Genomic DNA, 27607 nt, shown 5'->3' with positions numbered 1-27607 from the left:
TGCTCAGGGCACCTGTTTGTGCGGTTCTTGGCACATCGCTGCTTTCACCCCTGGTTCCGCGGCCTTTGTGACGGGCGGTGCGGAACCCGGGCTGGGGTCCCCCCAGCGCCCGCTCGGCGTCCCCTCCCGTGAGGTCCCCCCAGCGCCCGCTCGGCGTCCCCTCCCGTGAGGTCCCCCCAGCGCCCGCTCGGCGTCCCCTCCCGTGAGGTCCCCCCAGCGCCCGCTCGGCGTCCCCTCCCGTGAGGTCCCCCCAGCGCCCGCTCGGCGTCCCCTCCCGTGCCGGCGCGGTGTGTGTGCCCGCCGAGGGCGCGGGCGGGTGGCCTGTGCTCCGTGCCGTGAGGCTGTTGGTGGTGCTGAGCTCTCCGCGCTGCTCTGGGCCGCCGGGCTGCTCCCCTCGCAGCCGTGACGCCCTGAGCGCCAGAGCGCTCGCTGCCCCTCGAGAGACGCCCCCGGGCAGCAGCGTGGATCAGTGTGAGGCAAGAGAACAGCCCGTGTTGTAGGACCCTCTTGCAGTTGGCCGTCAAAGAGTCATTACAAATTTCACCTGGTCGTTGAAGAAGACTGAAGTATTTTTGTGCCCCATCACTTTCTGCTTCTTTTTCCCTGTGTTAGGGGTAGTAATTGAAATGATGCAGCAATACGTGGGAGTGTAGAGGTTGCACTGCCAGCTGGAGGTAAGTCTGCTGGTCAGAGTGTTTCAAGACGCACTTTATCTAGTTTTTGTGCATCTCAGCTGTCATTGGCAGGATGCTATTACATACCATTATCTCTTGAGGGGAGTTATTTGTTAATACCTGTTTAAGAATGAATTTTTTTTTTGTTAGTGTACATTTCATCAGAGTTTTTGAGCATGGAATTGGTACGTAATTTAGTTTATAGAAGTTTCACGTTGTTAAATGTGAAAATGACTACATTGTTGTTTCCTGTAGTAAGTCTTTACCTCTTCTTAGTGTTCTTATTCAACATTAGTAATTTTATTTTCAGAAAGGGCGTCGTTTTCCTTGTGTAAAGTGCCCATACCTCCCTTTGTTCCTTTATAGAGACATTGCTTTCTGTTTTCACTGGATTCAGTTACATTCATGATTATTATTCACTATGGGAAATTCTGGGAAAATCACTGGAGTTTTGAGCAAAGCATTGAGAGGAACTGACACAAATTACTGTACCCAGATAATTTAAAAAGCCTTTTTTTTCCCTAGTTTTAGTTATTCAGTTTACAAATATGAGAGTTTAAAAACCAGTCATAAAAGTTCACAAGTATTGACTGGCAAAATACACTGAAATGGAGCAAATGCCTGATTTATACTGGAGGTTAAAAAGAATTTGGATCTGCTGTGGCCGGTATGGACTTTAGTCACAGAACACGCGAGGTGTACAGCGTAAGGATTGCTGCCGGTCCTGGCCAGCGGCTGTTGTGGGACTGTCTGTGAGGTCGGCATCCGCTGTGCTTGGAGCGGTGAGCGGCTCAGCCTGTCAAGGCTCGGCTGCGTTTGAAAGCCAAAGCGTGTGTGTCTTTAGGAAGAGAAGGTAATTTCTTCAGTTCAGAATCATTTAGGAACAGTGATATTGCAATTTTCTATTAATCCCTTTAGACAAGCTTAAGTAAAGGTTGAAAAAGGGCCCTCCCTTGGCAACCCCCCTCCCCAAATAAAAAGAGGGGGAGGGGGAAGAGGAGCCTTAAAAGGGCAATTTATTACTGTTCCTGCAGTTCTTACCTGATGCTGTATTACAGTTCAAACACACGGCATTTGGTGGTGAAGAGCTTGCAAGCACAGATGAATTTATTTCTGTATTGAAAACTATTGAATTACCAAGGATAGGACACAAATTGGGATTGCTTATAGTTGGTTCTTAACTGTGCTTATTTGTGAAACACGTTAAATGGAAGACTTGTTTTAATGCCATATTATGATGCACAACATGGCAGCAATTTTCCTTAGAAATTGGAGAGTTCTGGGTGTTTCTGTCAGGAAACATACATAAAATACAACATTTCAATCCTGAGTGCTGAATGCAGTGCATTAAAGCTTGGAAACACCTTCCCTTTTATGAGTGATTACTGTAATAATACCATTATGATGTGCTTCTCATGTCCCCTATGCCATGTGTATATACAGTAAAATCACCATGGCCATATACAACAACAAATACTAAAATACAGCAAAACCATAGGTCTTTGTGCAAGGGCTGCCTGTTGGCCTCCCCAAAGTTCCGTCATCCACAGTGTCTAGAGAATGTGCTTTGTTGTATTCATTGGTGTCTATTTATCCATCTCTACATTTATACTAAAGACAGCAGGTTTTTTGTAGTGTGAAATGATGCATGTTTGCAAACACTACAGACTTAAATCCACAGATACAGACTTAAATCATAATCCCGTGTGAAAGGGATTTTTATTAATTATTATCCTTAGGAATAATTATAGCATTTAATGGACATAATTGAGCATTTGAAGTCTGCAGTACATATGGTGTTTTTCAGTGGTCTGCTTCCACTGTGTAGCACTTTAGCTGAGTTATAATATATCACTAAAATCAATGAGGTATTCTTTAACTGTGGATAGAAAATGGTTTATTAGAGAAAAGGATGTATTTAGCAGTCCTGAATTAAAAATTTAAAACGTTTAATAATATTTTGCCTTGGTAAATTCTCTGAAGGGAAATAGTTTCCATGTTTTTTACTATTATTCTGGAAGCTCATAGCCCTCGTATTTGTACGGTCTCGTCATAATTGCTGGGTCTTTTCCTAAACGAAGAGCCGGGATGTGCAGTTCCTGGCGTGACGACGGGTCTGCGGAGCCGGGCTGGGTCGGGTCCTGCAGCCCCGGCCCCTCGTTTGCTGCCTCTGACGGGGTTTCTCTTCTCTCCTCTTCTCTCTGGCAGAGATGGAGTCTGCAGAGCGGTTGGCGTCGCCACCGGCCTCCTCCGCGGCAGCCGCCTCCACTCCAGCGCCCTCTGCCCCGCCGGCGGCTCCGGCCGTGGCGAAGGGCGGCCTGTCCTCCGGGGCTGCGGCGCTGAGCGCCGCCATCAGCACCTGTGGTAAGAACGGCTCCATTATATGTTGCAATGTGATCTTCCTGTTTGTCAGCGCTTGCAGTTATCGTTACAAGTCGCATATATGGTAATCCACCGCTTCCAGAGCAAACGTGGTTCTTGCAGCAGGGTGAGCGAGCGTGTGTTCTCCAAACCCAACAACTCTTGTGCCTCGACACCGTAGAACAGCCGATTCTCAGTGCCCCGCTACAGCCAGCACCTGCTCATCTGCGGCTGTCTGGGATGAGAGGGAAACCAGAACGCCTGCACACCTAGAATTATTTATTGTAGTTACTCTGAGATCAGCCAGAAAAGTTCTTCGCTAAAACAAACTGGATAACAATGCGTTTTGTTTTTCAGTACCCCACTACAAATTCAACTCCAAAAGATTTCTGTGTCTGTGTTAATTAGCCCGTGCCATTTCAATGGTCGCTCCCAGAATGTAGTAGGAGTTAATTTACAAATGGCTATAAATGTTCAGTCCCGAACGGAGGTGTTTGTGTGACTCACTTTGCTCTGCTCACTCTCTTTACTTTGTGGATACTACAGCAAGTAATTTTGTGTCTCCTGTAACATTGTGTGTATGTATAGGATATATATTTGGTCTATCAAAATACTAGAAGACTAAAGCAGATGAGTAACGTAGTAAAGATAATGAACTGTCAGATCCTTTCTTCGTTCGAAAATCCCGGTAGTCCTTTTCTTAAATAGGTTTTAGGATTTTATTCTCAACTTTTATTTTTAAAAAAAGGAAAAAAAGCAGCTTTACTTGTGTCCGGTAGCTGATAGTTATAAATACTGATCGGAATACCCAGTATTCCCGGGTTGTTTCCATTTAGGGTTTTTTAGTGGTCACATCCTTTGCCTGGCTGCATCTCATCTAGTCTTTCTCTCTATCTGTATATGTGTGTGTATAATGTATACATATTTTCCCAAGGACACTGCACTCCTGAAGCAGGCTGCCGTGCGGTTTGCTCCCAGGACTGTCCGCCCGTTCCGGGCCGGGCGCAGCGCGCGGTGGCGGCTGCGGCGCCCGCGGCCCCGGGGGCCACACGGTCCCGTCCGGCAGCCCAGGCGGCTCCCGCAGCCAGAACGGCCGAGTTTACGAGGTGCTCTGTGCTCAGGATAGACTGGTGTCCTGGCTGCTTCCTAAACGGAGATGTTACTCACTTCCGTGATATTGAAATAAAAACATTATGACAATGTCTGTCTATCTCAATCTGATAATTAAATTATCTTCACATTTAAAAATGCATTTCTCTAGCATCTAGTAAAATGATCAAGAATGAACAATTATTCTTGCCAAGAGAAGGTTAAGGCATCTTAATCTATGCATTAAAGTGGAGAGGCTCCTTTTATTCCAATCCATCTATTTATTTTCAGTGCAGCAATCAATAGCCTATGAAGTGGTCTCCAGCGCGGCCCCGATGGCGGCCCCTGCGGTCCCGTGGTGCGCGGGCGGCGGGGTGGGGGTTTGTGCTTCGCCAGGAGAGTACACTGCAGATAAATTATTCTGGCATATTCCCAGGTCAAATAGACAAAGCACCTGTGTGAAACCATTATGAAATACATCACATACCATTAGTTTAATTGGTTAGTGCAGCACTAGTTTCTGAATAATTGAAGCATTCCAATCAAGTAAACAGATACTTCATTTGCTTCTTATTCACCAATTGCTAAAAATAAGAAGGCATTGGAGAAGCAAATCGAATCTGGAAAGAGGCTTAAATTCCTCCTCATGAGAAAGTTAGCAGCTTTGTAGGAATATAAATCAATGGCCTTTTCTCACATCAGTAAATGATACAATAGTTCAGTGTTTTGTCTTTATGGGGGGCAATAATACCAGCCTGTGAAACTGTCCAAAGCTGAACAAGAGATTCTTGTTGGTTTAGTGTTATCAGACTTTAAGGGTCTTTAATTTTCAAAAAAAGGAAGTTCATTAACTTTCTACAAAATTATTTTTAAAAAATAAGTCTTCTTTTCTGAACCAGAAGCTGCGTGTGTGAAATCAAAAACGTTCAGTGCTTCTGAGCAACGATCTCCTCAAGTGAAACCCAGGAGGATTTTAAAATCGTGGACATAATGCACAAAGTGACAGGATTGTTTGAATTTGAAAAGTGCCTTTTTCCACTTGATTTTCTGATTTGTAGTGACAAGATTGAGATGGAAGACTTTATTTTTTCTCAACAGCAGCTATTTTTTGGTATCTTGGTCTTTATAGAAGAATGACAATGTAGCTCCTTAAATACATGTTGAGAAAGATCAGATTTAGTGCCTAAAATGCGAAACTGTATAAGCACGTTCCTTCTGCGGTGTTTTTGCAGTCCCGGGTTCTGCCTGGGGCTGGTGGGTGTTCGGTGACTCCTGGGGTCTCAGGGCTCCGGGCGCCCGGTGTCCGCAGCACCGGAGCGGGTGTGAAACCAAGGATGTGCTGTCCTTCTAGCAATTCGAGTCTTGCGTTTATAACATTTTAAAATCGCTGTGATGTACGTTCTTAGAGTTTCAGTGTCTGTTGACACTGGCAGGTTAAAATTCGTTTGTTCGCATTGTTCACGCTTCATTTATGTATTAATTAAGGGTCTTAATTACTGTATGTAACGTCCATGTACTTACGTAGCTGTTTCTTACTTTCCTTACCTTCTTAATGTGTTTTATAGCAATATGAAATAACCACCTTATAATGTGTTAGTCTAAATCCTGCTCAGTTATATGGTTTAATGCATAAAATAGCACAAGTCCTATACTTATGGCACAGTTTTCATTATGTACAAACTTTATATTTTCACTTTAAGAAATGAAGCATGCCCGTGGGCCAGCCCACAGGCCTTGCTCTTGCTCAGCTGGTGCAGGGATACTGTGCAAAACTGCTTGTCCTGAATGGGTGCCGCAACTTCGTCTATGTTTCAGGGTTCAGAAAGAATCAGAATTGCACTTAAGCCCTAAAGATATCATTTTCACGAGAGGGAAAAGGTCAGTCTCAGGAGTGAGAAGAGACGTTCTTACCCCCTAGTCTGCCCTGTAACTTGTGTGGATTGTGCCTTCCCGTGTTTCCAGCGTTAAGTGCTGCCTAATGAGGCTTCCGCTGTAAGGCAGGAGAGCATACTCACACATCTGGTACTGTGAGCATAAACAAGGCCAAAAACAGCCCTGTGTTTTTGATGTTGATTAATGAGCGCGGCACAGCAGAGCGGGGCCGGGCCGTGCCCAGCGCGCCCGCCCGAGCTGTTTGCTGCCGGGTTTATGTAGACCCGGCCTGTGTTTCTAGCCCCTGGCACAATGGCATTGATGTGTCATGTTTCTGATCCTTCTGCTTCTGGTGATGTGATAGAATTTGTGTTTTGATTGGTGGGTGGGAAGAGTTACTTTTAAGAGAAGAGATTTTTCTTTCCTCACAAAATATTGCTGCATTTCTTTTTTCAGACACACATGTTCTTTCTCTGACACAGAGGATCTTTGTTCCCTTTAGATGGATTTGAAAGTTTCTTCTTTAATTACACTTTGTGGGCTATTTTCAGTCGTGGACTAACAAATGTATTACCAAACGTCGTAGGTACTGCAGTAGCTCTTGCAGGAGAGCCCGATGTATCGAAGGGGTTCTCTGCAGACCCGCGCTGTTCCCGGGCTCCGGTGGCGCACGGGAGCCTGTGCCGAGAGCAGGACGCTGGAGATTGCCTGTGCAGGCTTAGCTCTGCCTTACTAAAAATATAGTTGGTTTGTCTTGCAGAATTACAAGAATCTGCAGGAAAGAATTACGTAAGGGTTGCATAAATATTCTAAATAGTTGCTGCTATAGTAAAGAACTTCAAAAATTGAAAGTCGTAGGGACCATATCGACTCTTTTGAAGTTTATTTTCCTGGAAAACAAATACCAATAACCATTTAATATGAAAGCTTAAAACAGCAACAAAATTAAAAGGAGTATTATAATGTTTTTAAAATAAGAAATCTTTATTCCTTGCTCAACATCTTGAATTTCTGTAACAAAGCAGCACAGAGCAGCCCTGCGTCTGGTTGTGAAACAACCATTATAGTGGGATTTACGGAAACCCGCCAGCCTGCGGGCGGGCAGTCCCCGGGCGCCGCGGGGCGGGGCCTCCGGGCGCCGCGGGGCGGGGCCTCCGGGCGCCGCGGGGCGGGGCCTCCGGGCGCCGCGGGGCGGGGCCTCCGGGCGCCGCGGGGCGGGGCCTCCGGGCGCCGCGGGGCGGGGCCTCCGGGCGCCGCGGGGCGGGGCCTCCGGGCGCCGCGGGGCGGGGCCTCCGGGCGCCGCGGGGCGGGGCCTCCGGGCGCCGCGGGGCGGGGCCTCCGGGCGCCGCGGGGCGGGGCCTCCGGGCGCGGGCGGGAGGCGGGGCCGTTCCGGACAGCAGGGTCAGCAGAGCTGTCGGCTTCTGTCGTTCTGGTGCAGGAAGACTGAGGTAAGAACGGATGTTCACAGTGACCTGTGAGTACAGTTGAAAGACCAATAGTTTCGTTTCAGGCTGATCGCTGTCACCTAGCTTTCCATTAAGTATTTATTTTCAGAATGCGTTTAAATGAAGCTGCGTTGAAATCTTTACCAGAATGGCTTTAATGACTGAAGACCAGAGTTGCTGTGGGAAATTCATGTCGTTTAAAGTTCTAAAGTGTTGCATTTTCTTCTTACTCCCAGATGTAGTAAATCTGCTCTAGATGCTGCACGGCAGCGTGTTCACAGGAGCAGTTCCGTACGCTGTCAGGACTGACGCCTGTTGTTTGTCCCGTGCAGAGTGGTGGCGCGCAGCCGACACGCACGCTCGGCCCGGCGCCGCGTTCTTCCCGCCGCTCCTGGGGATCCCGCCGCTGTTTGCAGCTCCCGCACAGAATCACGATTCTGCCTCGTTCCACTCCAGAGCCACAGGAAAAAGTAGTCGGAGCAGTACAGAGAAAGGTAATGGCTAAAGTTGTATAGGGAATAACTCCTGCACGTGCGTATAGATGTGAATTTGAGCTTTACCTTCCATTGTTCTTCCCGTTCCTAAACAGCTCTTTAAAAATTGCTTCCGTTAGCTAAGCATGAGGCATGAAAGTATGGACGTTCAACAACAAAATACTCCTTCTACCAAGCTTTTCTTTTAAAGTTTGTGGTTTTATTTAGGAGGCCTTGTACTTCCATAGTGACTACCGTTCCTCTGCGTATAAGAAGCAGGCAGCAGGTAGTTATTTGTTGGGAGCATGAAGGGAAGGACAGCTACGGCTACGGGATCTCAGTGAAAATAGTTCAGTGACATTAGAACATTTTCTTACATTTCAAACCAGTATCTTATGCAGCGGTATTGCACACGTTTTGTGGATGTAGGAGACGTGTGTTCGATGTTCGACGGTAGGATTGTTCGTCGGAGAGGAGGCTGCAGGGTGACCTTGTTCCTGTCCTGCTGAGGGGCTGGCGGCTTCGCGCCGGCGTCCGGTGACGGGCCGCCAGGACCGTGGAGCTGCCGTGGGGAGCGGCACGCTGGGCGCTGGGAGCGTGTCACTCACTGAGAGGGGAGCGACTCCCGGGACGTGGTCCCGGAGCCGTGGTCCCAGAGCCGTGCTCAGGGGCTGCTTGGGCAGCGCTCCTGGGTCTGGGGTTTAACCTCTGAGTGTCCCGCGTGGAGCCGGGAGTTGGGCTTGGTGATGGCTGTGGATCCCTTCCCACTCAGGATCTTCTATTCTGTGATTCTATGATGTATGAGCAAAGCTTTTTAAAATACTTTTGGTAGGTTTTAGGACCTGATATGTGTTTCAGAATCAATCTGATAATAGACCTGGGATTGCAGAGCAAGTCTGTGTGAATAGGGGTAATTGTCTTAGAAAACAACTCTCTTCTTGACAGATTAGTAAACTTGAAAGCAGACATTACTTCCAATAGTATTCCCGCAATTCTCCACCTCTTGTTACATGCGGCAATACTCATACAGTATCTTGGGCTTCATGGCTTTTCTTTGGAGCTGATTGATACTTCAAACTTGGAAACAAATTATTCTGTGAGATATTTACTGGAATGTATACTTTTTTGTATCTTCTTTCTTTGAAATCTTATTTTTCTGCCTCTGACTAAACTCAAGGATAGTTTGGACTTAAAAATGGATTAATTCAGGGTTTTTTGGTCTTCTTACAGTGTTAAATGTGTTTGTCCTCTGCCCCGCATGTTTTAATTAAAATGGCTCCATGAGCAAATTGAAGTGGCTCTTGGATGGCATATTTTTAGTATACGTTGGGGTCTTGTTACGGGTTTATGGAAGCTGGTGTGACTGGAACATCTCATAGTATCTGCAGCTTCAGAGTTTTTCAAGTGTCAATTTGTAATCTGTCACCCATAGGTATAAATGGATCGCTGAATGGGAGCAGCACCGCTGCAGTGTCTGCTGTCGGCACATCTGTTCTGCCCACCAGCATTGCAACATCTGCAGGACCAGTGAAAGCTGTAGCCCCCGGAGCAGGAGGCCGCAAATACAACCAGGAGCCAAGCAAAGTCCAGCTCCTGGATGCCAGAGCTGACAAAATCAAAGATAAGGTAAATATACAGAAAAAAACTTAAGATTCAGGTGAAAACTTGACATGGTAAGTGTTCTGATTGTGCATACAGCAGCATTTTAAAATGTTTCTCCCAGTACAAAATGTTTCGGGTTTTTCTTATTATTGTTTGTTAAAGCAAGATCTGTACCCTTCTCTTTAGTCTTCTGCAAGACAGTCAGTTGTGTTCAAGCATTGCAGATTACTCTGAAGTCTTACTGTGTTTTAAAGATTATGCATAGTAATACGATGTAACAGATTAAAGCTGAACCATGAATAGAGATTTCTCCTCCTGGCAGAAGCCCAGAAAAAAGGCAGTGGAAAGCTCTAGTAACAGCGACAGCGATTCGGGCTCCTCGTCAGACACCTCGAGCGAAGGCATAAGCAGCAGCGACTCTGACGATCTGGAGGAGGATGAGGAGGAGGATCAGAGTGCTGAGGAGAGTGAGGATGATGAATCTGACTCCGAAAACGAAGCACATCACAAAACCAAGAACAAGGTACGACACCTCGCTCTGCTGCTTGCGGTCTGGTCGCTGGTTATGAAAAGCCCACCTGCTCATGTTTGTACCAATGAGCAACTATTTAACTGCGTATTAATGAATGCTAAGAATTTGGTTTCGCTTCAGAGTTTTCTGGGGTTTTTTTCTTCCCTCGCGTGCGTGCACGTGTGTGTTTTGTTCTCTCCTGGCTAGGAGTTTAACGCTTGGTAGACTGTTACTCTTGTTGTAGTGGGAAATAGAAAGAAATGAAGTGCTGTGTGCTGGTAGTGTGTTGGAAATGTGTCTTTCTGTGGATAATGCTTTGGCAGTTGCTTTTTTCCTAGAAATAGAAAACCAAGGTCGGAATCTTGAGTTTCCTCTCAGCTTTACAGACAAAAATACGTTTTAAAACGACCATAGTTTAGTACTTCTTCTCTACTAAACAGTGTCTTTGCATGCTGAAACTATCTGGGGAAAAAGATCCCTAAACAGTAAACCTATGACAAGATTGATTTTAAAATTATTATTGTTTATCCTCTGCTAAAAATTGTACAGTTCTGTAGTTATTTAATGGAAGCTGATGTAGGTTTTTTTGGAAGGATCTTTAACTGATCTGATGTGAACTGTCAAAAATACCTATTTTGCAGGTGCTAATGCATAGTGGCATAACCGATACGAAAACTGATGGCCAGAAACCCCATGAAAAGTCCCAAGAAAAGAGAACACACCAGCAGATACCTCTTGTGTCTGATCCCCAGAGCCCCTCGCCGTTCCAGTCCCAGCAGAAGCAGCCTCAGGTTTTGTCACAGCAGCTTCCCTTTATTTTCCAAAGCTCTCAGGCAAAGGAGGAATCTGTGAACAAACACACAAGTGTAATACAGTCTACGGGACTGGTTCCCAATGTGAAACCTTTGTCCTTGGTACATCAAGCCAAAAAGGAAACCTATTTAAAACTCATAGTTCCTTCCCCTGATCTACTCAAAGCAGGGAGTAAAAATACCTCTGAAGAGTCTGTCTCTGTGACCAGCGATGCGAGATCAAGACGGGTGAGTGAAAAATCACCGGGTTTGTTTGACTGTTTGTAACGTGCGTTGCCTGCTGAACAAGCTCTTTGAAATATAATGTTTTAAAATGATGTATGTATTTATTTTCATATAATGTTTTTTGACATGTTTTTAGCTTTACATGGATTTCGCAGTTACGTAAATTAACTAAATTGTGTGAGTAGCGTATGTTCTGAACTGTGGCGGCTGGTTGTTTTGGGAGGGATTTTTTGTTGTTTGGGGTTTATTGTAAAGAGTAGCAAATAATCATGCTACGGGTGCGGAGACAGCAAAGGATGTTGGCGTGCATCTCTTAAGGCAAATAAGCACCTAAAATCAATATCAAATGAAGTAGTCATGGGTAAATTGTGTGGCCTGAACAGTTCTTTGTGCGCTTCTCCAGGTTTCAGTTGGAACGCTGGTTTAACACTTTCCATATGCAGTGTGTAAGCATGGCTTCGCTTTGTTTCAAGGTGGATTGGTTTAAGTCAAAGTAATTAAAATTACCTATTCCAATCATTATTTTAAACAAAGTAGCTGAAAGCCTTTTCTAAACCATGTTTGATTTAGTCTTGGGCTTTGTTTGCTCTTTGAAGACAGGAGGGTATTCATGCTCTGATAGCTGTTAATGCTCAGTATGGCCATTGCAGTAAATCTGATCTTCCTTTTCCTGGGCAGGACACTACAAAGTGTTTACACGTGTCTTAGCCCTTCCATAGCTTACCAAAGTTCTTTGTAGTTGATTTTGTTAATAGCGATTTTGGTGACTAGTGATGAATTTTCATTTCTGTTCAGTTAGATTTAATGTGTGCTAGAAGAGAATAAAAATCTAGCATTTTAGAAATGCTGAGTCTTGAGAAAGAGAGAGATATATAAATATATTAAAAAGTGCACTTCCCAAGGCAAGTTTCATTATGAAAAGCAAACTTTGTTTTCAACTAAGTAGTATTAGGTGAGGGTAAACTCAATTCAGATTCTCGGCTAACTCTCAGTCCTCATGGAGTGCTGGAAAATATTGTCATGTGGTTTGTGTTCCTAGATTAGAAGAGAAACACTGTTTTCCTTTCAGCTCCCGGTTATTTTGTCAAATTCAAATAAGCTCCTCATTCTTCTGGAGTGGTTAAAGAAATGGTAATTATGACAACATACGCCTTTGCCACTGGAAGATGTTCCCGCTGTCACATTCAGGTTACGGGGCTTCAGCTGGTGACACATCAGCCGTTTAGTGCTTCGGATTCTTTAAAACTTGAGCTGGAAACATGTACTCTGTGAATATTTAGTTTGTAGGTTTCCATGATTTCATATTGAGTTTTAAATGTGAGTAACTTCAAGAATGTATTGTATTTGACTTAATATTTAGAAATTGATTTAAAATGGACCATCTTTTTCCATTCTGTTATTTTTTTCTGTCAAAGATGATGTATTTTCTTTTTCCTTGGAAGAGTCTTGAGCCTAAAGGCCACGTAAGCGTTACACGCGTTTCTGAGCCGTTACTGGTGTTTGACAGTCAAGTGCTACTTTGTCAGAGTTCACAAACGAGCGTCTCACAGCACCTCTCACTAATACCTTTTTTCCATGTTGTTTTTAATAACATTTTTCTATGCCAAGAGCGTTCTCTAAATAATAGCTGAGCGGATCATCAAGATCCCATAGAGTTCACCTGCATGAATACTTAAATGTGGAGTTTTTATTTGTTTTATTCCTGTGTGTTCTTATTTCTTCAGGAACAATATAAACAGACATTCCCAGCAGCACAGCTAAAGAAACAGGAATCATCTAAGAACCTGAAGAAGGTTATTGCGGCTTTGTCAAGCCCCAAACCAACCTCTAGTTCACCAGCTCATCAAAAACTCACATCCTTGGAAAACAACCATTCCAATCCATTCCTGACAAATGCACTTTTAGGTAATCACCATCCCAATGGAGTTATTCAGAGCGTCATCCAGGAGGCTCCTCTTGCACTTACTACGAAACTGAAGCCCCAGACCAAGACCAGTGATAGTGTAGCCATCTCCAGTAGCGCCCCCTTTTCTGTGCCAGTGAACCTGAGCGCAGGTGGGAAAAAGCCAGCTGGTACCCGGACACCTGGTGTGCCCTCTACCTCTCCTGTGTTACCCGGCTCAGGAAAGGAGAAACCCGTCAGCAATAACGCAGGAAATGCTGTAAAAACCCAACACCGCCTTCACTCTGCAAAGCTGGTGGTGGAGCAGTTCCGGGGGCTGGACTCGGATGCCCCCAGCAGCAAGGACTCTGATGACTCAAATGGCGACGATGACGACGATGAAGACGAAGATGAGGACGATGAAGATGATGATTCTGATGATAGCCAATCAGGTGCTTTAACCTTTTTAATAGGAAAAGCAGAAACTTTATTTTTTGAGCATTGAAAACTTATTTCCCACCATATTCAAAAATGGGTAGGAATTTTGGGAGTAGCGCGGCCCACATGGTGTCCTGCAGGTATCCTGGACAGTGGCACATGGCCTCCCAGTCCCCGTTGTGTCATCCCCGGATCGTGTTTCGGGCGTTCTGGGTGCTGGCTGATGGCGAGCGTGCCGCGAGCTGCCTGTCGTTAGTACTCTGCAGGCAGAGCCCTCTGCACAACAGGCTTCCCCGCCCAAGAGGGACTAACAACGCCTTCACGTGGTCACGAGAAGCGTTTCTAGGCTTCGGTCGGGAGCGCAGCAGTCAATGAGCAAGAGCAGAGGAAAATACCAGGGCTGTTGTAAGGGCCCCAGTGTTTGTAGAGAGGAACTACTGTTGTAAGGCTCTTAGGCCGTTCGGAAGGGTAGGGCCCGTTTCAGGAGCTGACTGTGTTCCCAGGTGTTCACCTTCCGCCCCTCCTCGGGCCCGGCTCTTTCACCATCATCCGCACACCCTGTACTAATCCTCTCTGTTTTCTCACAGCTGTGGCCCCTCTTCAGTTCCTTACCCTGTCCACCCTTTATCTAGCCCTTCCTTTGCCCAGACGGCCGCCCTGCCAGTCCTGACACCTTGCAGCCTTCCATCGTTTGCTCCCCGCGCTCGGCTCCCAGCCTGCAGGGCGCCCTTCGCCCGCGGTGTGCGCAGGGGATGCTGGAGCCGGAGCTGCTGTTGAGGTCAACAGTCTCTTAAACGCTTCAGCTTCCATCTCTTGCCTCCTCGTGCAAAGCCAAAGAATTCCATCTGAAACAACAGTGCATTATCATGCAGAATTACCTCGTGCTGTCGTATTTGTAGTCATTTTAAAATGTAGGTAGTTAATTGTAACCGTCTATATATACTCAAGAGATCGCTATTAAAAATAAGTCAAAAAAGCATATTTAATAAGACAAAAGACTTTGCAAGTGTTAGAACTGAAATGTGTTTGCCATTAATTATGGAATCATAATGTGCCTTTTGCCACGCTTGTTTTTCAACAGAATCTGACAGTAATTCTGAGTCAGATACAGAAGGGTCTGAGGATGAAGATGATGAAGATGATAAAGATCAAGATGAATCAGATACAGACACTGAGGGAGAAAAATCTCCGCTGAAAGTGAATAAGACTCCATCGTCTGTGAAGAGCTCTTGCATTGGTCCTGCGGCTCACTCCACCCCGCTTAATCTCCAAGTAGCAAAGACCCCGAGCTCTGCACCAGCTGCCTTATGTCCCGAGAGCCAGCCCGCGGTTTTTCTTGGGACAGCACCGGCTGCCCTCGGAACAAGCACACACTGCGGTACCTGAACGTCTGTTACTGTAGCGCGCGTAACGTCCAGCGGCATGTGTTGTAAAAGTAGTTATAAAAATAGTTCAGACTCAATATAAGAAATACATTTTTTACAGTGAGAACAATAATTCCCTGGAACAAGGTCCTCAGGGATGTGGTGGGGTCCCCACCACTGGGGGTTTCTTAAGCTGTGGCTGAACAAGGCGCTGGATCCTCTCATCCAGCTTCCCTTTCCTACGGAAGGCTGGGTCAGATGATCTTCTAAGGTCCCTGTGATCTTGTCACGGGGGCTTGCAGCACATGTTAAACCGAGGCCGCAGATCGCAGGTTCTTGAGACATGAACATTACACTTAGTCCAGGACGTTTTAGCTCATATAATTATTTGAAAGAAGACAGGATGAAATAGCCAGAATTGGTATTTATTACATTGAAACTCTTAATTATTTAGTCTTTGTTCTTTACCATTTTAGTCTAAACCCAGGTATTCCTGTTTATTTCTAATTCTATGTGTTATAGCTTGCATTCTGGATCTTCCAGTTCTGCCCCTTTCCCAACAAATTTAATAACTGTATTTAGTTAAAATATATTTTTATTCATTATTCTTTCAAAATTCTTAGTAGGATCTATGGATTACGGGCAAGGCGTTATTTTTAAAAGGTTCATGAAAAGCACATTTAGCATTTCCCTGATATAATCCTTCATTTGATGACTAATAATGCAACATTTAGTAATTACTGCTGCTACAAAAGAACGAATGCATTTTTGAAAGTCACTTCTCAATTTGCATGGCAAAAATTAAATGAAATTATGCATTTACTACTTCGAATTAGAAAGCTGATATTTAATTGACATGCAAGTCGGTAGATTGTAGCTGGGGACATCTACTCCTAGATTTTGTTCTCTGTTTGGATTAGTGAAGCGGAGTTCGGTTCCGTGTTGTCCCCTCGTGACTCTGAAGCAGTGTGGTCTGCCCGTGTTTCCCAGAGCAGGCCAGAGCAGTTTGTGAAATGGTTGCCATGAGTCAGGAGCAATGCGGAGTGTTTAAGTGCAAAGTTAATTTTCTGTGCTCAGTAGTCTGGTGCTTTGCGGTGCTTCGAACAGACCAGTAGCAGATCTTTGTCTGTTCACTGGGTGGAAAGTAGAATAAATTAAATTGGGGTCCTTGCTTTGGTGTAGTGCTGTTTCCTAATAAGAATCACCATAACACAGTTAAAATCCTCGTGTGTCCCGTTTGCCTGGAGCCGGTCCGTCGCTGGAGAGGTCTCTGGCTCTTCTGTGTGTCTGTGTTTCGCTGGACAGCTCAGTTTTCAATTCAATTTCAGAAGTAGAATAGTTACCTTAATTTTCTTGGTTCTTGAGGTATTTAATGGCTAGAATGTAAAAATGATGTCTCTTTTAGTTTGGGGATAAAAAGTATAAAAGGTGTATTTTAGGAACATGTTTTCATTTTGTAAGTTCTCTCGAGTGTTAATCAGAAACTCTCTCTCAGGTGTTTCAAAAAGGCGACGAGTGACGGATGAACGCGAGCTGCGTGTTCCTCTGGAGTGCGGGTACGTGTGCGCCTGGGATCGGTAACGGAGACGCTGCCTTCAAGTCGGCTGGTAGAGAAATGGCCATTTAAGAGTTTCTGAGCATGGATAATAAGGAAAGGGCTTCAGCAACTGAGATTTCCAAGCACAGTGACTGTGGATCTCTCTAGTAAAAGTGTCAACATGTATCATATTAATTTTTGTGCAGCAAATTTACTCTTTCGCAAACACAACCCATCAGCATTTTTACCGCTGGAAGTGGATCCTGATGGTTAGATCTGAGCCAGTGCAGGCTCCAAATAAGTCCCTGAAATATAGTTCTAATCCATTTAAAATCTGGTAATATGTAAGTAGCTTGATTATAAATCCATATAGAGTCCGAATTTGGATAGTCTACATGATAACCATTTCTGGTTTTGCCGATTTGACGTACGATACTCTTGTCACGTTTTAGACATGTGCCTTTTTATGTAAAAATCTTAAATTGACATTAATGACTTGTTTTTTAAGAAATGTATTGTTTTATGCAACTATTTGCCATTGCTCTAGCTGGCAAAGAGAAACCCGAATAAGAAACTTTGGTGGTCGTCTTCAAGGAGAAGTAGCGTATTTTGCACCTTGTGGAAAGAAGCTGAGACAGTATCCTGAAGTAGTAAAGGTACGTTCCTTCTCTTTAACTCCTGTGTTCTAATGCTACTGAGCATGCTTGCAATTAAAATATGCCATTTTTTCCCTCCAATAAAGATACTTATTTGAAAATGTCCCGTCATGCAAGGCGTAATGTATCTCAGTCCATTACTGATTTGATCTCCTATAAATGCATATCCCTTTGATAGAGAATGCAAAGCGTTACACTCACAAAGTCAGCTGTACATCAAAGCTGGGTTGTAATGATTTACACGCTGAAGTGGAAAAATATGTGATTTTTTCAGTACCTCAGCAGAAATGGAATAATGGATATCTCAAGGGACAATTTCAGCTTCAGTGCAAAAATAGGAGTGGGTGACTTCTATGAAGCCAGAGATGGACCGCAGGTATCTGCTTTTTAAAAAGTAAAGTCTTTGATCCAAGGAACATTAACTTAAATTTAGGTGAAGTGATTTTTGCTGCAGTCTGGAGCATTGCCTGTTTTTCACTAATTCTTTCTAAAACTGGTGCGTATTTGTTAATAGTAGTTACTCTGAGCTGCTGAGAGCTCGATCCTGGGCAGAGCTGAAGGTTGCTGCTCGGTGACCCTGTTGGGGTGCTGCAGGGGTTCAGCGTGGCCAGCCCTGGGCCTGGCTGTGCCCAGTACCAAACAGCTCTGAGCTGCCTGTTGCATCTTAGTGGTCAGATACTTCTGACTAAGACTCCATTTCTTCCTTTACTGTATAAGCCTAATATTGATAGTAATTTATGTGTGTGCATTAAATCACACTCTTTTTGTGTATTCGTGTACATAATATGTATAAAATACGTGTTCCAATAGAAGTGTTTCCTGTATAGAGAAAACAGTCTGAGCTGCCTGGAGCGTGACATTTTTACCAGAAGGAGTGCTGGGTTACACCAGTTGTGCTTTGTGGTGGTACAGCTGCTAGGCTCTTTTGTAGATAAACTACACAAGGATAAATGAAGTTATAATTTTCAGAAACTAATGCGTTTGTGCCATACTGTGTCACTGTATTTTGGTCATCTTAAGATTTTTTCAGGATGCGCACAAAAGTTTTTGGACTTTTGTCAGTGAATATATTTGCTTCTTTAAAAGATTAGAATCCTGAATATGTTACTCCAGGAATGTGGACAGACATCGTGCTCTCAGCAACCTTGGATCCAAGTTCTGGTTAAGCCTTATGTCCTTGTGATACCCGCAGAAATACACAAGGTTTATGTAGCATAAATCTGAAAGCAATAAAGACTAAGTTCATAGCAGGGCGTGCTTCTGGGTGCTGCTTACTGATTCCTGGCTTACAGGGCCAAGCATTGCTAAACCGTCTTCGTGTTTGGCCTTCATCAAACAACCATTGCAAGTTCATGTAGTTGTGAACTTCATTATGTACCTGAATGGCTTGACTGAAGTCCTGCCTTGTCCTGTGAACACGATGTCATGTCAGCAGATCTGCTTTCTTTTTAGCCCGTTACCTTTTGTGTGCCAGTTGCCCATGTTCCTTCTTTAGTCTTGTCCCCTTCTCTAGTTATCTCTTTCTTTTCCCCTTAATTAATGAGGTGATTTGCAGATGTTGCCCTTCCTTGATACTGTAAAGCTTCCGACTGGCGGCATCGGGAAGGGCAGGTTTCTGTAGAAGGGCCGGCAGCGTGAATGCTGAGTTACTGTACATCTCACGGTAGTTCCCGCTGGTCCACATTGTGGTAGGTTCCGTTTGTTCTTGGTTAGACAAAGGGAGAGTTTACTTGTGAAAACAAAGGGACCGAGGGCAGCTAACTCATATGTGCTAAAATGTATTTGCATTTTATGTATGCGATTTTGAATGAGAAAATGATAATGTCAACAGCTGAACTACACTCAGGCTGATAATATGCACTAACAGAAGTGATACTGATACTTCATAAAGATAATTTATACCCTTTTTTACTGAGATTTTTTTAATTGTCCAGCTTCAAAACGATATGTGATAATCATATCTTCATGGATGTCTAGAGGTAATTCCAGGAATTTTATTTTGGCTTTTGCTGTAATTTTGATTATTTGTAGTTCCTCTTCCCTTTCTTCGTTATCTATTTCTGTCATCTTTGGAGACATGCAGCCAAAAAGACTGGGTAAGTTTCGCAAAGCTCAAAGGTGGAGCAAGATGCAAAGGAAATTATTCAAAGGCAAACCAGTTACATTGAAGAATTACCTACAGCAAACCTGCACCGTGGATTACCTGCTCCTTGGTAGTGCCTGTGTTTCTCTCTCCTGGTACACCAGCAATCAGATGCTGTGGGTTATTCAAAGCTGTAATCGACTGCTTTAGCAGAGGCGTCTATGGTAGAAATTGGCTGTGAAGTAGTAGGGTTAGAGGAATGTTTGAACTTGGGCAAATGTAGAAATGCAGAGGCAGGACCTGGAGCTTTAAAGTACTGTGATTAAAAAGATAAGTGTGACTGTGATTTGGGGTGATGGAGAGGGCACGGGTCCGTACGAGTTGGAGTAGTATGGATAGGGATACTGTGTCCAGTAGTAGGTGGAGGAGAACGTCGTGGAGTGATATGGAGCTGTGCCCTAGGATTGCATCTTGCTGGATTTTATTAATATAGAACAGCAAGACCTCACCTGGGCATTCCTGCTCCAGCAGGGGGATTGGACTAGATGATCTTCTGAGGTCCCTTCCAATCCCAAACACACTGTGATACTGTGAAGAGTATCCATCACAGCCTCACAGGATGTTTGAGGCTGGAAGGTTCACCCAGAGCCAGTTACCCAGGACCAGGTCCAGACAGCTCTTGAAAGTCTCCAAGGTGGGAGACACCACAACCTCCCTGGGTCATCTCTTCCAGTTCCCGGTTTCCTGCCACGGTGAAAACGTGTCTCCTGATGTTCAGGGCAAACCTCGGGTGTCTGAGTCTGTGCCGCTGCCCTTGTCCCATCCCTGTCCCCTCTGAGCAGAGCCGGCCCTGTGCTCTGGGCAGCTCCCTCCAGGTGTTCATCTCATTGACCAGACCTGAGCCCCCAGCCTGACCGGCCCAGCCCCTGACCAGACCTGAGCCCCCAGCCTGACCGGCCCAGCCCTTGACCAGACCTGAGCCCCCAGCCTGGCCGGCCCAGCCCTTGACCAGACCTGAGCCCCCAGCCTGACCAGTGCAGCCCCTGACCAGACCTGAGCCCCCAGCCTGACCAGTGCAGCCCCTGACCAGACCTGAGCCCCCAGCCTGACCAGTGCAGCCCCTGACCAGACCTGAGCCCCCAGCCTGGCCGGCCCAGCCCTTGACCAGACCTGAGCCCCCAGCCTGACCGGCCCAGCCCTTGACCAGACCTGAGCCCCCAGCCTGACCAGTGCAGCCCTTGACCAGACCTGAGCCCCCAGCCTGGCCGGCCCAGCCCCTGACCAGACCTGAGCCCCCAGCCTGACCGGCTCTCAGCGCTTCCTTCGCAGTCGCTGTGCAGCACAGAAAACCCGATTCTTCATGCAGCTTCATCCAGATCCACTTTAGTTGAAGATGAAACATCAGTAAGGGCAAAATACAGACTTTTAAATCTGGATATAGCTCTTTGGGAGTAATCATTAAATTGTGCTAAACATGGCATGCCCTTTCTTTTTCCCCAGTAAGATTTTGCATAAAGCTGTGAAAGTTATGCTTTTGTTGTTGTTGTTCCCAGAGCCTGCATGCCAGCCTAGGGGGCAGCGGAATTCAGGAACAGGAAAGGAGGAAAGTGCTTAAAATGCTTGTTGCTGTCTCCTGAGTGTGAAGTAATTGCTGCTGTACATGGGGCTTCCTCGAGTACCTGACCAGGAGGCGGCCTCGGAACAGACGCACTGCATCTTTATCAGACCCGAAATCTACCTCTTTTAAGCCAGTTCTTGAGCTTGCTGTTGTGTACTTAAGAGACTTAATCTGTGAATAAGTATTCAGAAGTCTAAAATAGAAATACAGTACAGAACAGCCAACTATAAAATCAGCTGTCATATGCATTTGTAGTGTAGTAGTAATTATTTGTTTCCTTTTCTAGAAACCAGAATTTAATATCTTTGTCATATTTTGAATCCTGCGATTCAATTTAGAAAGCTTTGTTATCAACTTTTTCTCACGAATCTAAGCTGAATTTAACGAGTGCTTCTTGCACAGTTCCTCTGGTTTGCTCATTAGTTTGTTAACAGACTGAGCTTGATTCTGCTTCCACGCGTAGTTACCTGGCGCCTTTTCGGCAAGTGTCCTTATAGGACAGTGTTGCAATAGATGGTAGATGCCCAAAGGTGAGAAATTGTATTAAATTCTTATTTTGATTACTTTTGGCAATAAAACACAACATTTCAGTGTTATTCCCATTTTTTCTTTCCTGTTTGTGTAGTGAAGCGTATATTTTATGGAAGTTCCTGATTCTCCTGTCTTGGGGCACAACCCCCATATTTTTTCTTTGGAATATTGAAAATCCACAGAATATCAGTTTGTACTTTCTTTTAACAGAAATGTATTTTGGGTCAGATTTTAAAAGATATCTGAGCACAAAATATAGATGGTCCATTAACTCCTGCTTAACCCTTAATGGATCCGTTCTGGACTGGTTTGTCTCGTCCTCTCGTAAACTCGTGGAACGTTCTTGCAGCCATGATGTCCTTTGGCAGGAGGTAAAACGCTCTTCTCCCGTTCCTTGAACCTTCTAGCTGCATTTGGTGGCCTCTTCTTTCTCTTTTGGGAGTCATTAGGAAAATGTAATACACATCCGTGGTCTCTGTGGCACTCATGGTCTTGTAGGCCTCGATCTTTTCTGCCTGTTTGTTATCATTCTTATCAGTAACCACAGAAAATACAAACAGAGCGAGAACAGTTTCCTTTGCAGGATCTGAGGTACTTCTAGAACTATGGCTGCTTCTCCTCCTTTTCTTTGAATTCTATCTTGCATTCTTGTTTCTCCTCGCCTCTGGTGCTCGCAGGTTGGAGGCTGGTGCAGGTGAGGAGTATAGTATTAAACCTGGCTTACATCGCTGTATTAAACCTGGCTTACATTACTCATCGGACTGGACCTGGGATAAGTCATCAGTCAGGTCCTAGGCAGTGAATCGAAAGCGTATGCCTGAGGAGCGCTCTTAAAGGTAGAATATGGGTTAACTTCTGTTCGCGTGGTAGCAGCAACTGTTCTGGATTGAAAGGTCCTTGTGCACATAGTGTGATGGTTGCGATTGGGAGCAGCTTGTACTCAGGAACATCACTAATAACAAAGGCTTTGGCGTGCCCGTCAGTAAGTGTGAGATGAGCTCCTGGGGGGGTGATTCAGACTTCAAAAACGTGTCTCTGCAGATGCTGCTGGCTTTCTTGGACTCTGCAAGTTTCATTACCGAAATGGCATTTCATTGTCCAATCCTTTATCGAACATTTGTAATTATAAAGAATGAGCAGAAAGGATTAAAAGATAAATTGACAGAATAAGCTCATGAAAATTTATGGGTACAGCAAATTTGTTTTCAGTATTTGTGTATGCATATAGTTATTTAATTAATGGGTTTTATAAGTTGTCAACTTCCATTCTTGCTTTGGCAGACATTTTCAAAATGTTTTGAAATCTTCTGAGGCAGATCATGCAGTAATGCCACGGGACGCGCAGCCTCCATTTGTTCCCTGCGTTCTTCAAACACTTGGGAAAATGATGAGGGATGTTACAGTTCTGAAAACCTTGTGTTCGGTCAAACAGGATCAGATACTGTACTCCTGTTCTGCTCAGCAGGCATGATAAACTCGACCTTTTATCAGTTAAAGTAAAGCTGTATCTATGTGAGGGCTAACTTGGGTATTTGTATTAACAAAGTGCTTCAGTATTTGTTGAGATTTCAAAAAACCCAGCAGTAATAGTGAAAGAAACAGTTGAATGTGTTGCTGCATACTTTGTGTGGTTATAGAATGTAGTTAATGTAACTCCTAGTTGGGATAGAGGGATTCTTAAAAGTTACAAACTTCTTATTGCTTCAGGTTGGTGCAGAAATGAATTTTCTTGCAGTGAATGAGGAGAGAACTAAATTGTACTAAATAAAACTTCAAGACTAAAGTGAGTCTTGTGTTTTTTCAACTCGGTTGTTGAGATGTACAACGCTCCCGAAAGCAATATTTGAGAACAGGCCTTGCCTGTGCTTGTCGTGCTGTCCGAATGTCTGTGGGCACAGCTGGCAGCTTGACACGTGTTGTCGTTCGTGTCGAGCAGCGGGCTCTGTGAAAGCAGAGGAGTTATTTTTTAGTTTATGTAATAAGGAAGAATCTATTTCACCTTTTTAAAAGGATTGAGCAATAAGCAATTTGGTCAGAAATGATAGAAACAACATGGTAGTGGTATACCTGCTGGGTAGTACTCGTGTATGTCACTGAATAGTCTTCACAGCCTTGCACAGTAGTGCAGTTTCCAAAAGCTCTCAATATGTGTCTTCTGTGCATCATCAAAACATTGTACTACCCAAGTGTGCACACCAGCTCTCGCGTGTTTTATATGTGTAGCTTACTGAGAAGAAAGAGAAGTCTCTTGCAGTCTCAGGTGTGTGGTGTGTCTGCCCCGCTGACGCGGTGTCTGCCTGTCCCCAGGGCCTGCAGTGGTGCCTGCTGCGCCAGGACGAGGTGGCCCCGCGGCTGCGGGCCATGGAGGGGCGGCGGGGGCGGCCGCCCAACCCCGACCGGCCACCGGCCCGCGACGAGACGCGCGCGCGGCGGCGCAAGGGCCGGCCCCCCAACGTCGGGGGCTCCGAGTTCCTGGACGGCGCCGACGCGAAGCTGTTGCGGAAGCTCCAGGCGCAAGGTAAGAGCTGTGTTGCTGTTCTCTCTGACCGGGCAGGCGGAGCCCGTGTGTTTTCGAAGAGGACCGATACGTTTCACTAGGATGTTGTATGCAACGTTTTATTTGGCAAAAATTAACAGATCTTTATTTCAAACAACAGTGGAGCTAGAAATTGAAATTGAGAACCACCGGAGTTAGTGTTTCTGAGGAGCTCTTGGCTGTTCCAGGGAAAATGCTTTTTTTGTGAAACCCCTGGTAGTGACGAGATTTAAATGCCCAAAAGGTTGAATAGGATCCTATAATAAGTGGTACCAGTCCTGACAGTAGAACTTTTCATGATATCAGATACTACAATATGTCAAAAGCATGAGGGCCTTATCTTAAATAAACATCAGGTACGTGACTCTTGAATTTCAGTTGTTTAGTCCCTAAATGTATCGTGTTTTCTGAATGCATCTAATCCAGTATGAAAAATTCTTACGGACTGGGAGTCAGGATGTTTCTTTGAACTTACGCCTTAACTTTTCTTTCCTGTCCCGACTGTGTGTTTGGGTGGCTGCTTTACACTTTGCGTAACGTCCTTGTTAACTGTCCCTGTGCCTTTAATACCCGTCTCGGTGCAGTTCTTAGCGTTGTTTCCTCTTGTTGCCTGCAAAGAGGACTGTTGTGTGGACAGCTCGAGGCGTGCCGCGGTGACGCTTTGGACCCGCGGGCAGACAGGCGGCGGTTGTGTGTCCTGTAGTGCCGCACAGGCGTTCTGCCTGTGTGCTAAGGTTGCCAACACCTTTTATTCAGTCTGAGAAGCAGTGCACTGTACGTGTCACGGGCTGAAGCATTGTAGCGTTCGCTGAGAGGCTGTGTATTTATTGCCGAGCTTCAGTAACTGACTTCCAGAAGTCTCCTCTCTTCAGTGAAAAAGGACAAGCCCTGGTCACTAGGCTGTTTCGCTTCACTTTGTATCTTCCCTTTCCCTGTATTACTCTGTTTTCTGTCCTGTTCATTGTTAGGTCCCACTGATGGCATTTCTGGCCTCCTGTCGTGATGCATGTAAAGAACTTTTACTGTGTGCTCAGACATCCATTGTGAGGTGCTCTTCAAATTATTTTTCTGGCCTTTTTAACTTTTAATTTTGGTGTGTCATAGGCTTTGCTGTTGTTATTTGAACAAGCTTTTAGTTTTCACGTGCTCACCATTTTCCTATGGTGGCCTCCGTTTCTGAAGAGCCCCATCCGGACTACCTTTTACCTGTTCTGGGTGTGGCTCAGTGTTCACCTGGACAGGTGTACATTGTTCTGAACTGCTTCTGGGTTGCTCAGCTGAAGTAAACATGCTTGAGTACGGCTCTTGTAGAGCTTCTTTGGGGAATCCGCCGAATGGGCGGTGCAGCCGTCTGCTAACCCATGGGGAATCCGCCATGGGCGGTGCAGCCGTCTGCTAACCCATGGGGAATCCACCATGGGCGGTGCAGCCGTCTGCTAACCCATGGGGAATCCGCCGAATGGGCGGTGCAGCCGTCTGCTAACCCATGGTGTTACACCGAGCGCCTGGGTCCCGCAGCTCCGCTGCAAAGCTGCTCTGCGGCCTGCGCAGCCCGCTCCGGCGTTCCTGCGATGTGGTGTCTGCCAACACCACGGATTCTTAACCATCCTTCTGCTGTGCCGATGTGATGTCCATTACATCCTCATTATCGTTTCATACCGAGAATTCTGGTTTCCCTAGTTTTTGTTTAGGTTTCTTGGCTTGATGCAGAAGCCCTTAAATTGTGCTCGGTACAGCACGGACTAGTGACCGGAAATACAGGTCATCGGATCTGTTGTCCCTGCTTGTTGCAGTGTAGGTGTTTGTTTCCCATCTGTCTCTTTCAAATGCATGCTGAACATTTACTAAATCTCCTCGCGGATTGCGCGGGTTTGCACTGAGCAGTCCTCTGCACCTCTTGGCCTTTCCATAGTTTCACGGTTTTAAGTTCTCCTCTATAACATAAATGGTGATTTCCAGCTACCGGTTCTGTTTTGATTAAGGTGTAACTTCCTCTGTATGGCTTACCCTTGGCCCTGAAGGTTTTCCTGTTGTCGGTACCTGTTTACACTACGCTTGCTGTCCACAGCATCATCTTGTCTGTCCATGGGTTTTCCACGTCTGCCTGTGCCGTGGTCGTTGCACGAGGAGCTGTTGGTGTTCTGAGAGCGCTGTCAGAGAGGTCCTGAACCTCCTTGGACAGGGGCTGAATCCGGCCTCCGGAGCCTCCTCCTGCGGTGTGTGACCGCAGCGTGGCGGTTCCCCTCATCCTCGTTCCTGCGGTGTGTGACCGCAGCGTGGCGGTTCCCCTCATCCTCGTTCCTCGTTCCTGCAGTGTGTGACCGCAGCGTGGCGGTTCCCCTCATCCTCGTTCCTCGTTCCTGCGGTGTGTGACCGCAGCGTGGCGGTTCCCCTCATCCTCATTCCTCGTTCCTGCGGTGTGTGACCGCAGCGTGGCGGTTCCCCTCATCCTCGTTCCTGCGGTGTGTGACCGCGGCGTGGCGGTTCCCCTCATCCTCGTTCCTGCGGTGTGTGACCGCGGCGTGGCGGTTCCCCTCATCCTCGTTCCTGCGGTGTGTGACCGCAGCGTGGCGGTTCCCCTCATCCTCGTTCCTGCGGTGTGTGACCGCAGCGTGGCGGTTCCCCTCATCCTCGTTCCTGCGGTGTGTGACCGCAGCGTGGCGGTTCCCCTCATCCTCGTTCCTCGTTCCTGCGGTGTGTGACCGCAGCGTGGCGGTTCCCCTCATCCTCGTTCCTGCGGTGTGTGACCGCAGCGTGGCGGTTCCCCTCATCCTCGTTCCTGCGGTGTGTGACCGCAGCGTGGCGGTTCCCCTCATCCTCGTTCCTCGTTCCTGCGGTGTGTGACCGCAGCGTGGCGGTTCCCCACTCATCCGAGCAGTACCCAAACTCCATAGGTGCTCTCAATGGGGTAGATGCTTCGGGAGGTCGCTGATGAGGGAGAGTGGCTGCTGTGGGTTCCGCTGTAGAGAGACGTGTGACCGGATGGGTTCGCTCTACTGCACTGTTAAAAAAGGGTTAAATAATTATATAATTATATTCTGAATAAAATGTTGATTTGGTACTCTGAGACAAATATTTTCTGCTTTAAAAAGAAAGAGTAAATCAGTTTTGAAATGAAGCAGCATTATTAGCCTGATGCTATCACTTAATAGATAACTTAGTAGATAACTCCAAAAAAGTTCATTTTACAGAAAAAAAAGTATCCGTGTTCATTTGTGCTATTTATGTAGTTACTGATACATGCTGATAGTGAAATGTCAAGATAAATGTGTGAAAACCAAATCCACTGTTTCCTCTGTCTTTACCTCATGCAATTGTCTGAAATATGAGCTGTATCTTTATTGTTGGACAGCACTGGTTTTATGAACTTAGTACTTCCATTTTGTAACAGAAATAGCGAGGCAAGCAGCACAAATAAAGCTACTGAGGAAACTCCAGAAGCAGGAACAAGCTCGAGCTGCCAAAGAGGCGAAAAAACAGCAAGGTAAGCGTGACCTGTGCGAGTTTGTGCGTACGAGCAGGTTGTTTGGGAAGGAATCACTGAAAATTGATGTCACTGTCTCTTGTCGTGTTCTGCTGATATTAATTTATTGTTTGCTTTGGTTTGTTAGCTATTATGGCAGCTGAAGAAAAGCGAAAGCAAAAGGAGCAGATAAAGATAATGAAGCAGCAGGTAAACTTTGTGGTTGCTAAGTAAGCTGTTTAACTTTGTTTCAAATTATTGTATTAGGGTATTTTAATTATTTAGTAAATTATTAAGTATGTGGATTACAAAGTGAATGTTTTAAATCTAGGTTTAAAGAGCAGACAGTGTGTATTATTTAGCATGCTAAACTCTACAGCTGTTGTTCATGTTGTCGGGACGTCGCAGTTTTGTCTGTCTTGATTTAAACCACCC

The 27607-nt window shown here is 45.6% G+C and overlaps 1 protein-coding gene across 21 annotated transcripts in view; it reads left to right on the top strand.

The window, feature by feature from the left end:
- The window catches only part of BAZ2B (bromodomain adjacent to zinc finger domain 2B), a 111700-nt gene that overhangs the window by 51044 nt on the left and 33049 nt on the right, over positions 1 to 27607 (top strand). For 14 of the 21 annotated variants that reach the window (XM_082055550.1, XM_082055546.1, XM_082055538.1 and 11 more), the window contains 13 exons: positions 2883 to 3038; positions 7774 to 7935; positions 9347 to 9540; positions 9839 to 10039; positions 10669 to 11067; positions 12789 to 13398; positions 14466 to 14762; positions 16244 to 16304; positions 16833 to 16941; positions 17216 to 17317; positions 23481 to 23691; positions 27101 to 27193; positions 27321 to 27382. In XM_082055550.1, coding sequence (XP_081911676.1) covers positions 2885 to 3038; positions 7774 to 7935; positions 9347 to 9540; positions 9839 to 10039; positions 10669 to 11067; positions 12789 to 13398; positions 14466 to 14762; positions 16244 to 16304; positions 16833 to 16941; positions 17216 to 17317; positions 23481 to 23691; positions 27101 to 27193; positions 27321 to 27382 — 2655 coding nt within the window. In that variant the 5' untranslated portion in view covers positions 2883 to 2884. Of the gene's footprint in view, positions 1 to 2882; positions 3039 to 7677; positions 7936 to 9346; positions 9541 to 9838; positions 10040 to 10668; positions 11068 to 12788; positions 13399 to 14465; positions 14763 to 16243; positions 16305 to 16832; positions 16942 to 17215; positions 17318 to 23480; positions 23692 to 27100; positions 27194 to 27320; positions 27383 to 27607 lie in introns of all 21 variants that reach the window. The other 7 variants (XM_082055545.1, XM_082055544.1, XM_082055542.1 and 4 more) reach the window with 3 other exon arrangements.

The sequence above is a fragment of the Streptopelia decaocto genome (assembly GCF_964273445.1).
Source record: "Streptopelia decaocto genome assembly, chromosome: 6".
NCBI lineage: Eukaryota > Metazoa > Chordata > Aves > Columbiformes > Columbidae > Streptopelia > Streptopelia decaocto.
Note: the sequence above shows the minus strand (reverse complement) of the source record. Positions and strands in the feature narration are given on the sequence as shown.